Source organism: Haemorhous mexicanus, chromosome 10 (genome assembly GCF_027477595.1).
Source record: "Haemorhous mexicanus isolate bHaeMex1 chromosome 10, bHaeMex1.pri, whole genome shotgun sequence".
Taxonomy (NCBI): domain Eukaryota; kingdom Metazoa; phylum Chordata; class Aves; order Passeriformes; family Fringillidae; genus Haemorhous; species Haemorhous mexicanus.
Window position 1 is genome coordinate 3,536,381 of NC_082350.1, and position 13,186 is coordinate 3,549,566.

The 13,186-nt window shown below is 44.7% G+C and overlaps 1 protein-coding gene across 7 annotated transcripts in view; it reads right to left on the bottom strand.

Moving 5' to 3' along the window:
* YEATS2 (YEATS domain containing 2) overlaps nt 1-13,186 on the bottom strand; it is a 48,472-nt gene that overhangs the window by 22,497 nt on the left and 12,789 nt on the right. For 6 of the 7 annotated variants that reach the window (XR_009487615.1, XR_009487617.1, XR_009487616.1 and 3 more), the window contains exons 8-14: nt 13,020-13,131; nt 11,483-11,527; nt 10,308-10,494; nt 8,376-8,615; nt 6,325-6,480; nt 3,869-3,972; nt 1,318-1,425 (exon numbers count right to left, since the gene is read on the bottom strand). Coding sequence is in view for 4 of the 7 variants with exons in the window: in XM_059854962.1 (XP_059710945.1) it covers nt 1,318-1,425; nt 3,869-3,972; nt 6,325-6,480; nt 8,376-8,615; nt 10,308-10,494; nt 11,483-11,527; nt 13,020-13,131 (952 nt within the window). In the remaining 3 variants the exon portion in view is untranslated. The remainder of the gene's footprint in view (nt 1-1,317; nt 1,426-3,868; nt 3,973-6,324; nt 6,481-8,375; nt 8,616-10,307; nt 10,495-11,482; nt 11,528-13,019; nt 13,132-13,186) is intronic. The other variant, XM_059854961.1, reaches the window with a different exon arrangement.

Consider the following 13,186-nt stretch of genomic DNA (forward strand, 5'->3'; position numbering starts at 1 on the left):
AGTGCATCACTCCAAACTCCATACAGAGTTCACATTTTGCTCAGACAAAACAATTCCTCTGGGCCTGGAACCCAAGGATACCCCACAGCCTCAGGCCCAAAAAATATAAACAAAAGTGAATTGTGGGCTGGGGGTAAATGACTTCATTACCTAAAACTGTATTGGAGAATTAACCTCTGATATGTGAATGGACCAAACTTGTAACTGTCTGAAAAACTGGTGCCCATTGTCCAGCTTGGGTGTAGCCTCTGGGAGGCTGTGACTGCCCAAGGTGTGGCTGCTGAAGGCCTTCAATAAACACCCACTTTATTCTCTGGATCTTGTCAGGCCTCTGCTCTAGGGAACCACTCCAAGGCATCCCCTTCAACCACTGAAGACTGCTGTGGAGCAGCCTGTCTGCAGGGAAGGGCAGGCACACTCTGAAGTCAGACGTGGTGCTCACCACCACAGCTCCAAGAGAGGGCTGCTCCCACACAGCAGTGGGGTGGTGTGACAAACTGACACAGTGACAAAGCAGTCCTGGAAATTACTATCACAGCAACTGCTGGTAGTGTTACAAGTATCACTCATCCTGACAAGGGACTTGGCCAGACCTGACTTCTTCAGATCTTACATCTCCACATGGAGCCACGACACTTTAAAGTTTCAAATTCATGTTCTGAAGCTGTTTTTTATTTCTATCCTGGAGTGTTACAACCAATAGCTATAGACACTGTAAATGATTATATCTCACATACACACATTCTCTTCTGTATATGTTTTACCTAACCTCTAAGGGCAGTGACACAAAAAAAGCCTCTTTAGGGTTTTTTCTCCTGTTAGATAGTTGCAGCTACAGTAACTGGTAGGAAGCATTCTTTCACCTTTACTTGGATCACCTAACACTGACAGAAACAATTTTATATTCCATGTGGTAGCATTTAAGGAAACACAGCCAGAAGCAGCAACATCTGAGATTCACAAATCATGTTATAATTTTTTAAGCTCCTGACAGATCTATTGCAGTTCACTTCTACTGCATCCCATTAAAAATAAGCTTTCAAAATTATCAGCCTGAACACAAGAGTTATTCAAAAAAGAACCTCAGAAAGGACAGAAGAGGTGGTAAAAGGCAAGATCCCAGGTATAGCAGAGCCACAGGGAAAGATAAGAAAACAAGACACGTTTTTGAGAGATGCTACACAGCCCTGAGCAGCAAGATACATCTACCAGTAAGAGTTTTAAAGCACTGAAGTTCCATGGTTTGTGGCACGAGTCAGCAGGAAGTGACACTGCTGGGCTGCCTGTCCCAGCACAGAAGTCAGGAAGGAAGGATACCTTTGTAAAAGCTCCCAGTCCTCCAGTGACTGACTTGGGGCTTTGCACCTTGGAATGGCTCCCAATGGGACAAAGGGGTGGCATGGTGGCAAAAAGAGAATCCTCCTGCTGCAAATAAAAAGACATGGTGCAAAAATCAGTGATATGTTCAATAAGAGAAATAAAACAAGTGACTGCTAATAAAGGGCAGCAGGGACCACCTGGGCAGGCCAAATGACCTGTGCAAATAGGACATTTCCAAAAATCAGTCAACACTTGAGTAAAAGGAGTCTAACTTTCTTAATATAACCCACAGAGCAAATTTAGTTGGCAGGTTACATCTCCAACAGCAGTAACTGTTTCTTACCATGTCATACACTGGGCAAAAAGATCAACTCATGTTCCATGATCAATTTTTAATATAAAAGTATTTCACTTAAAATTCCAATAGGCTGAGGGGGCATCTTATCAATGCATACAAATACCTGCTAGCAAGGTGGAATGAAGGCCAACCCAGACAACACTCATGCAAGGACAGAGTCAATGGGCACAAATTGAAATACAGGAAATGATAAGGAAAACCTTGTTGTTGTTGATGGTGACCAAACAGAGTAACAGGTTGGTTGGAGAGGCTGGGAACTCTTCAGCCTTGAAGATACTCAAAACCCAACTGGACACATTCCCAAGGAACCTGCTCTATTTGACCCTGCTTTGAGTTGGAGTGGTTGATCTCCAGAGGTCTCTGCCAACCTCAATCATTTTGTGATTCTATACACAGTCTCTGAGAGAGGAGACAGTGTAAGAAGAAACAAGTTATGGAGGGGAAAAATTCTTCTCTCAGAGGAGCTCATGCACTCCTCTAACTGGAATGATGCAGTGGCACACAGCCCTTGAAGACAGAACTCACCATTTGCAGAAACAACAAACATTAAGTAAAAAAACATTTTGTCATCTGCACCTGGCACTTCTGGGTCTGAGGCCAGCAGAGAAGTCAAGTGCATTTAAGGGAGTTTGCTACAGTGCAATTGCTCTCTCTTACAATCAGTGTGAAGCCCAAAGGCATGGCTTTACAATCACTGGGCACATCCTTGGGTTGGATCAGGAGCAGAAATCAGGCCCTGCAACTCCTGGCATCTTCCTAGTAGTGACACATATGGCTGCAAACATTAGTTTTCTGCTCTGGGTCACCCCACAGCTGCACAACTGCTGGCAAATGGGAGGTGTGAAGACAAGGCTAGAAGCACAACCTGCCCTCTCCACTGCAGCTGCATTTGAGACTGGCTGCAGAAACACAGCCTGAAGTCATTAAAATAAACACAGAAAACTAGCACACAGTGAAGAGATGAGAAGTGGTGAGTTATGCACAACCTGTAATATCCCACTGAACTATCAGGCACACTCTTCTCTTTAAAGAAACCCTAAAATTACAGCTTTTCCACCAACCAGAAGACATAAATCAAATTACATTTCTGCTTACAGAAATATGACTTCTGTGGGTTTTTAAAAATATCTTCAGTTTTTAACATTGCCCTGGAAATACAGAATTCAGCTGTTACTAAAGATGTGTGCCTACTCTGAGTCACTGAAAACCTTTCAGAAAAAACTGTCCCAAATCAGTGAAAAATAAAGAATAATGAACTATTTTCACATAGTTAAGTGAAATCCATCTGAGCACAAAGGTTTTCAAAATCTGACTGCCAGCTGCACAACTGACACTGAAAATGCCACTCCAAACGAACTGCTTCAGACCAGTCTGCTACACCTTTGCCCCAGCAGACACAGGGAGCATCTCAGCTCCAAATGTGAAGAGATTTGCTCCCTGCAAGCTGACTGGCAAGCCTTCCCCCAGCATCTGCTGCTTTAATAGTGAGCCTTGGAGACAGGGAGTGCTCCTGTTTCCAGAGCACACCCACCAGCTGCTTTCACAGCCTGGCTGACGCCACTTCCCTGCCAGAAATATCATCCCTAGCACAAGATGAGGGGAAGATTTCATGTGAGACAGCTCAGCTCTGTACTTTTTGGGCTTTGCAGATCAGAAGCATGAACTGTATTTATTGCTGTTTGTTTACACATCCAAATGTTACTCCACTGTTTACACAAACATTTTTCTAAATCCAGGCAGTTGTAAAACCACTAAATGAGTTATTTTCAGGCTGCTTGGAACAGCTGCTGTACAAAAATAATGAACAGAGTGAAGGTTTTGAGGTAGGCATCTCTAGTTTAATCATGCTCTGTGACTAACAAAGTGAAGAAGATCAAAGGCAGCTACAGAAGAGCTTTTTTTGAAAGATAAAATGTTTGGGGAGCTATGCCCTCCATGGATTTCCTTGCAGAGAAGTGGAAATGCCTTTAACAGACATGCAGGCAAGCCCAGTTAGAGCTGCATGAAGTGTCACTACCATCTTGTATAACCACCATGTTCTCCTACGGCTCCATCTGTTACACAGTAAACCTTCACAGGAAATGACAATCCAAGAACTTGCCCGAAGTGCAGAATTTGTAATGCTAAAAAGTCCCATTTAATGGACAGCTGGACTGTAAGAGGGAAGCAGACAGCTAATGAGAACATTACCTTGACAGCTGAGGTGCCAAAGCTGCTCCCATGGGTCTTTGACACAGGAGATGCAGTCCCGTGGGAGGCCTGACAGACACTGCTCAGCTTGCTGGTCGGGCTCCCTGCAGAGCAGGAAACAAAGCAGGGGCTGGGTGAGGGCTGGGAGCAGGACCCCTGCACACATGAAACCTCTCCTAACAAGGAACAGGGCAGTTCATTTCATCTGTATTCTGCATCAGGTACATCAGCAGGAATCACCACAGGCACAAAACAGATCCAGCACCAAATTTCCACCTGCAGGAACCAGGCCCCAGAGGTGCTCTCCACCCACTGCTCTGTGTGCTGCAAGCAGATGGTCAGGAACCCTCCTGGCTGGCTGAGGATATCAGCTACAGGTGCAACTATGAAATCAGGACAGGTGCAAAGTCCTCTGCTGCCCAGAAGCCCCCTGACCCCACCTTGGACACTGGCACGGAGGAAGGCTTGGAGAGGGAAGGAAAAGAAAGGCCACAAAAGGAGTGAGACAAAGTGAGGAGTAACAAGAGCAAAGGACAGAGTGAGGAAGGTAAAGGAAGGAACAGGAACAAGGAGTGAAGGCCTAGAGTCACCTGTGGCAGATGCTCTTGCAAAATCATCAGACTGACATGTGCCACAGCACTCTCCTGTCCCCAGGAAGGATGGGGATCCAGAGGTAAACTTACCCTGCATTATCAGTGTGTGCACAAGACTGCTCCTCAGCAGCCCTGGGACTGCTGCTTGGGCTGCTTTGGCAGTTTTCTTGGTTCAAGAGACACCAAAGCCACGGATTACACACGCGAAAGCAAAAAACCAGTGTCTCATACAGTTGTACTATAATCCACCCTTGAGTTTGGAAGTAAATGAGCAGCCATTTCTGAGAATAAGGGCTTTGGGAAGGCTGGCTTTCATAGAGAATGAAGATCTCACCCCTTTTCTTAAATACAATCTGCAGCCTCATGAAAAGTGATTTTTTCTGTAATACACATGCTCAATCCAGCCTGGCTGCTGTTGCCCCAAAGTCAGTTCCACAGACCCTCCTGCAGCCTCACACAGGATCTGCTGATGAGGATCTCACAACAAAGTTCTTTGGGGAGGGGAGGGTATCAACTTTCTGCTCTGTCACTGGTGTGATCTGACTGGTGCAGGATACAGGGGAGGCACAGCAGTGCAGGGAGGGAGAGGCAGCAAGCAGTGTCTGCCAGACCACTGTGTACACCTGCACTGTGCTGGGAACTGCAGCTTTAACAATAACTGCACTAACACTTGGACATCCCAACAATCTGCTGCATCTGCACATCCTATCCTCCAGGTACAAACCTCTATTAGAACCCAAAAGTTACCCAAACCATGATAAAACACTTAGGCAGAGGAGACAGTCAGGCTAGAAGTGAAGAAAGAGAAAATAAGAGGCAGAAATCCCCCAACCAATCAAAACAACCCCAATTAATTAAACCCTATTGGTGAAACAGCATCAGTGTTACCAAGAAAGCCCACAGCACACTTAAAAAAATTCAGATATCGCTACACAATCCCTACCAATGACCCAACCAATTCCCTCTGTGATGAAGTTAAAATGAATGTGACAGCTGTGTTCCCTCAGATAAAGGGAAGAAGCATCAGTAAAAAGAATTTTTGTGTTTTCCAATCATGCCCAGCAAACAGTTTGTGTTCCATGGATGCTGTACTCCCTCACTTGGCCCTGGGCATCCTGCTGAGACTCTGGGAAGCACACACATACACAAACAAGTGTGTTTCAAAATAGACAGCAGTGCTTGGCCTTTTATCACAACAAATAAATTACTTGTGAGGGATCTTTCCTCCACCCCAGCACAAACATTACTGACTGACTGACTCCTCTATCCATCACCTATGTCCTGCAGTTCAGCCCTCCCTGTGACCCCAAGCTTTTTTCACCACTGAGGGAATCCAGTTAAGAGGAATCCAAACCAGCTGGACTGGACCAGGTAGAAGCTGAGAGCAGTAAAAAAATCTAGCATGGCTGTTCTCCTGGTAACCAGGATCTCTGCATTTCAGCACATCCACTGTGCCCTACACTGTGATCTAAGACTGCCCTGCCAGTCACTGTGACCTCTCCATGCTCTTTGCCACATCCACAGCAGCACTGTCATCCAAGCACCTGTGCACTCTTTCTGTCTAAAGCTGTGCACCACGGTCTACATCACTCTCTGAAAAGAACAGGCTCTCTTTGAAGAGGTGTCTGTGAGTTGAGTTTGGCTTCACACTGTGCTGTTTCCTACAGGAAGCAATGCTCAAGCCTGAGATCCCCTCATCCACACACAGAGGCCAGCTGTGCAAACCAACACCTTCCCCTTTCTCTGCTGAGCACTTTCCACCTGCACGAGCTCAAACACTGCAGTCATACTGATCATCTTGAAGGGAGAACAAACCTGAACAGGTGAGACTAAGCCACTGCCTTCTGTGGTCACACTACACACCTGTGCTTGTGGCTGCTGCTCCAACTTGTCCAGGCTTGTCCACAATAAGATAGGGGTTATTGAGGACTGAGCTGGCAGAGCCTTGCTTCATGTGCACCGGAGTGGACGTTGGGGTACGAGGTAGCGGAGATGGACTAGGGGTCGATATTGGAGAACCTTAAGAAAAAAAGTCCAATGCTTCTAGCTTGTAAATGTCATCAGAACATAAAAACATGGCAATTGTAGTACTTTGGGAAATGGATTAGAAAAGGAGAGTTTTTTGAGGATGCATTTCTCAGCCTGATTGAGGTCACAGGACTTGGAGAAGGAAAGAGGAGACAGAAGGAAAGGAGAAGGCACATAAAGCACTATGGCTCATGGCTACCCTGGACATGCTCTGCCTACCAGGACAAGCAGGGCTCAAAGGCAACTTGAGAAGGCATCTGGTCCACCCCTGAATCCTGAGGGATATTACCCAGATCACTCTCACTGCCAAGACAGTGCACCCAAGGAGATGGAGAAAGAGAGCTGAGCTGTCTTGCCCTCGTGCAGCCCCAGGTACAGGCACTGAGGAGTGGGAACCAAGGAGTTCCCCTAAAAAGGCTGTGGAACAGCCTCAGGCAGCAGCAACACCCAGGTCCCTCACTGCTCTGGTCCCTCCACTGCTCTCACTACAGCAGAAACCCTGGAAATCAATCTGTAAAATGGGCAGCTTCTGGGTAACGTGGCCAGGGGAGAGAGAAACTAGAGAAGAAAAAAGCCGTATGAAAAGGTAAACAAGAAATTCAGAGAAAAGGACTGGCAAGGAAGTGATCAGAGAAAAGAGACAGCAGCAAACACCAAGCTTCCCCTGTCTTTTAATCTACTTTCTTGGCAGTTATTGACAGTTAAAACTGAAATAAATGGTCTTCAAATAAAATCCCCATATCTTATAAACTGCTTTGAAATCTCAGAGGGGTAACCCTTTAAGCAGACAGCAGAACTTTAGAAAAATGTTTAGGAGGGAAACATTCAAATAGCAAAGACCAACAAAGATAGTCCAAGGACTTTAGAAAAGATAGGATGGCCCCCTAACTCCTGCTTTCTAGGAAGTTTTGGGAAAAGATCAAGAGAAGAACTTATAAAGAAAGAATAAAGCACTTGGCATAGGTTCAAGTGTAAAACAACCTGAGTAAAGTTTTAAGATGTCAAGGAACAATATTGACATTTAATTAAAAACAAACAAAACCAAAACAAAACAACAAACCAGACACACTTTAAGAAAATTATCTGGGAGCAGATCACCAGAAATCACATGTACTGATGGCTGGTGCTTCATCCTCTCTACCCTGAACACCAGAAAATGAAGAGCTGCAACAGGTCACCTTGCTTCTCAGCATGTGCCATGGTGAGCTGTACATGAACACTTTCTGATGTAAAACATCATCCAGTGACTGGCATCACACCCAGGCAGGGAAGGGACCACAGGTGAAATGAGCAAAGCAGCACTTTGGCCGTGCTTGGTTCAAAAGCTGTCACACTGCCCACTGCAGCCAGCTGGCAATTTAATCCAACACAAGGTGGACTTTTGGAAGATAAAGACCAAAGCTGCTCCATCTGATGCAATATGGTGGGCACAAGAGGGTCTATCAGAGTCCACAAGGTTAAAACTAATTATTTGCCCAGTATACAAGGAAAAAATTCTTCTTCATCCATCCCAGCTGTATGAAAGCAATGGGGAGAAGAATGGACTCTTCCCACATACAAAACATTCCACATGGAAGATGTGTTTTGGCCTGGGCCTTTCTGTGGGTAGGAGTCCATTTCAAGACTATTTATTTCATAGTAAAAAGCATTCAAGATGAGGGAGAGAACAGCTCTCATCCTGCTTTTCATCTGTTGTGAACCATTTCACACCTGTATTTTTTTTCATTGAACATTAAGAAGTGTGCTTAGCTCCTTATTCTAGAGTTTCCTACTGTCTGATGCTCAAAGACTGGCAAAAAACCAAGGGAAGGACACAGAACAAGTCCAACTGGTTCACTCTCTTGTGTTCCAGGGGGAGGCACTCGAGTAAGTAAACTAACATTCACCTGATACAATCTTGCAACTCATGGTGATAGGCTGGAAGGATTTTCCTGGTGACTCTGCAGGGCTTGGACTCTGACCTTGAGGCACTATTTTACAGCTAGCTGCAATGGGTTGAAAGGCTGAATTTCCATGAGAGCCAAAGGCAACTTTCTGTGTGGCTAACTTGGTGGGAGTCCGTTCTATGGCTGATGGCAGGGAATAAAACGCGGCATGTCTTTCGGTTTCAGCACTCCCAGAGAATCCTGATCAAAACAGGGAAAAGAACAGAAATACTGCTTAGGCTGACACATCTGACTCCTTACTGTGCTCCTCTACACAAGCATAACTCAGCTATGACAAACATGTTCTTGAAGGAAGGAAGGAAAAAGCAACTGGTGGGAAGCGGTGAACAGGGAGAGAGTGAGGGAGGGGATTGCTCTTGCACAGGATCTGCTGGACAAGAAGAATAAAATGATGCCATGCACAGCCTGTCAGCTGTGGCAGGTGATCAGCCACTTCTTACACATTTCCTTGGAACGCCCTTCCACTGCCCAAAAGCTGCAGCTAGTCCCAAGTGTCCTTGGTTAGGGCTCCACAGGACCAAGGCTGGACCTCCTCAGCAGAGAATCTCACAGTGCATTTTTTGGAGTAAGAGCTCAAGGAGACCAGAGACTGCCTTTTGAGCTGGGCTACGGAATCCACTTTATTTGGTGTTCAAGGAGATCAATTAACCTGGAGCTGCTGAGAGAAGCCACTGCCTGTCAGTGTAAAAAGGAGGCAGGCTTACTTCCTTCCTGTTGGCTGTAGCACTGCTCACCTAAAGATGCTACAAATCTTCCTGTTTGAATAAAAAACCTGTGTGTTTAAAACGTGGTTGTGTTTGTCCTTTTTTGGCCACAAGAAACGACCACATTTAAATTTTAAACAGCAGACATTCTTTTTGCTGAGCCTGAACACCACCAGCGGCACCACAGAGCCTATCAGGAAGTACAACCATGCACGGCACCAGCTTACAGCCACTCACCCTTCAACACAGGAATGTGGGAATAGATCAAGAAAAGCATCAGCCCAGGCAGCATCTGACACTATTTTAAATATAGATATAAATATAGATATAAATATAGATATAAATATATACCCTCTAGTGTGAAAAACCTCCAGAAGGTTTTTCACACCAGAGTGTAACACACACCCCTGTATCTCAGCCCAGTTAGCCAAGGGTACCAGAAAACAAAGCCAAATGCCACCAGAGGCTCAGCTCTTCCTCTTTGACACAAACTAGAAATCCCACAGTGTATTCATGGGGCCAGCACTGCCTGCTCCAGGCAATCCAAGTGATCCTAAGGCCTCAGCTGCTGCCCCACTGTAATGGATCCTGGCTTTCCTGATCTCTCATGGGAAGGGGACAATAGGACCCTGACGTGCAGAGATGCCATCATCCCTCAGACACACACAACTTTTTCAGTCTCTATTCTCCACAGTACAGAAATTACAGATACCTAGGGATTTTTGTTCCCTCACAGTCAGCTCATGTTAGGCACTAACATATATAACTGAAAACACCTCTAGACCAATTCCTTATAAACAGTCCCCTGAACATTCAGAAACCTAAAATCCCCTTTGAAAATAGTCTGCCAAAGCCAAAACTACAAATGCTACTCAACCACGTTTTTCCAGCTGCATCTGCCTTTCCTTATTCTCTATGTTTCAGCAAAACAGAGCCTGTTCAACAAACTTCAGATTAAAATCCCAAACAAAACCAAACCAAACTCCAAAACCAAATAATCTATAACAATTTCTGAACCACATTTCAAAACACATTAAGGAAAATATGATCTGGGGTGAGCAACAAGCAGGTAGCACAGGCAACCTTTAAGGCATAAGAGAAAATAGGAGGTTTCCAGCAGAGCCAAAGTTCCAAGAACTTGCATTTCACTGACACCCATTTGCTTTACCTTTGTCCACAGAAGCATCTGGGCTGGAGTCCCTCAACTGTTTAATTGGCGAAGAAGCTTTGACTGGTGCTGGGATACTCAGTGGCAGTGATAAAGATGTAGGAACATCAGAAAGGTCAGACTCTGAAGACTGGGAGAAGAGATACTCCTCACCAAGGGAATGCCTGTGCAGCTCCACATCCACCACCTTCCAAAAACAGGAGACAGGACATCAGTATTTGGTAGCTTGGCAAAGATATAAAACCCAAAACCAACTATGCCTTTATATTTTAATGCCTAAAACCCTCTCCCTTTTTTCCCCCAACCCTACATAACATTTCAATTCATTTCAGGGACAGTTCCCAAAGGTCCAGCAGTATTTGAGCTACGACAAAAATCTTGCAACATTGAAGCCCCACAGTAAAACAGCACATCTTGGTCCAAGGGGAAATGTGAACTGTAAACACTGGAAGGATTCTGGAGCCCAGCTCTAAGCAATCCACTAAAGGAAGGACTGCACACCCCTGTAGGGACAGGCACCAAACTGAAGCCAGCCTTTTCTGACACACCACATGATCCACTCTTTTATAACAGTAGACATTTCACATTAATGTTTTCTCCACAAACTGAAAAGCTGAAGTAATGCAAATTAACCATAAAAATTTCCATTCACTACACAGTACAACAAGGGGAAAACAATATCAGGAAAACTTTAGGAATTTAGCAAACTGTGGGTTATTAATAATTTATTTATTTTAAAAGTTCATTTTCCATTCAAGTCCTGAATCTTGACAGATACAGAAACTTAGAAGTACTTAATATACTGCAAAATTTCAACAGAATAGCTGGGTGATCCCTTGAACCAAAATTCTTTATGTGTAAGCTCTGCAGCAGATCAGAATACAAATCAGAACATTTTGTACCAAAAGCTCCACAAAGCAGTAAAATTTAAAGCTCCAGTACAAGCCAAGTTCTTTCTGAAGGAAGAGCTGGAAACAGTCTCCCCTGAACCAAGGAGGAGAAATGACTGCTGTCATGAATAGTGACAAGGTGTTCTAATCCTTTCATTCAACAAGAGAGCCAAATCTACACTCTAGAAATTGTGAAATCAAATGGGTCTGACTTTTAGTCCCATGCATCTGTTCTTCTTGAACATTTTTAAGGGATCAAATCCATCCCACAGCCCCCTGACTCACCGTTTCTGCACCGAGTGTCTGCAGGCCTGTGTAAGTCCTGTCCAGCTGGAAAAGAAAATACAATATATTAGCCAGGGCAAAGCATATATTAGCTAGAATTTACAACACAAATTGTTTGAAAGAGGTCTCAAACTATGTGAGTTGAGCAGCAGTGCATCCAATATTTTGAGGTCATAAGGTCACAAATCTCTGAGCTCTGATAAGTGCCCTTCCTCTTTTCTGCAAAAAATTCAGCCATGACCCAAGGCCCACACTAAAGAGGAAAGGAGCAAAAAAGTTGAAAGAAATGAGATTGTTGAGAGAATATTTCCATCTAAGAGGAGTCCTCATGCAGTGTCCTTTTTTATTCCTTATTCCATGAGGAATAAGGAAATATCTAATATAATAATAATGAGAAAAATGCTGAGTCTTCAACTGAGCAGCACAAAGGCTGTGTCTACACTACTGTTTTTGATTAAGTAAGTGTTCACACCAATCCATCAGCTGAAAAAGAGGCACAACATCCCAGAGGCACCTGTTAAGACACTGCAGAAGCAGCTGGGTTTGAGAGGTGAAGGATGTGCCAGAGCTCAGGGGCACACAGGTGCCAGGCACAGAGAAGGGCTCAGCTCACTCTAGATCCTCACAGCAGCCACAGGCTCAGAGTGAAAACAGCAAGATTTGGTGATCTGAGCTCCTGTGGGCCATGGACTGGCTCAGTTTTCTTCTGTAGGCTGAGTTTCCCTCACTGTCCATCACAGTGTTAACAACTTCTCCCCAAGTCACATCTCCCCTAATATATTTTACTCACCATCTGCATTAAATGTCCCTAAGCTGCAGGGGAATATTTTCAACCTCCTCTACTGTCTATATTTAGGCTTGTAATGAGGTACCTTATTTAGCAGGAAATTCATCAATGCAGGCAGAGTTCAAATAAAATTAATGCTGCTCAAAGAAAGAGGAGACTAACCCAGCTCAGGACTTAAGTCCACTAATGCCAGGGACTACTAATTAAAAGGAAAAGGAGCAATGGCCTAGTTTTGCAGGACTGCTGCATACTAGAAATCCTAAGTGCTGCAGGGGTGAATGAGTTGGAAAAGGGAGCTCTCTTCAAAGGGAATAGGGAATCTCAGCCCTCCCTGCCCTCTCCAACAACAAAGATAATCATTAGCTGATGTGTATCTGTGCTGAAGGAACAGAACAGACATGGCAGCCACTTAAAGACAGACCTGAAGCACCCTGTTAGGTTAAAGCCAGTGAAAACATGATAAAAATCTCAAATTTTAGGGAAAAACCAGGTAAGCACTGCTGCTCTGAGCACATTCAGCTCCAGCTGCTGCAAGGCTGGGTTCCCTCCTACTGCATCAACTCCATATAGCCAAGGTAAGAGGCTTTCCTGGATCTATTTCAATTCTCCAGCTCAACTATTCATGTGAAAATAACCACCAGGACACTCATAACACAGAGAGCCAAAAGCACATACACAAGCACAGCCCCCTCTAGATTATGCACAAGAGCTCATTTAAACACCTTTCTCTAAAGTACTTTGTTCCAATACCTTCAAATTGTGTATGATATCAATCCTTTTGTTCTGGCTATCCTTGAAGTGGATCTGCACTCTCACTGGGAATTCTCCCCAGCCTCTCCTGGTCAGGTGAAACGGAGGCTCTCTGCAAACAAATGGAGATTACATTTTGATGCAGAAGTGGTACAGCTTTCACCTCC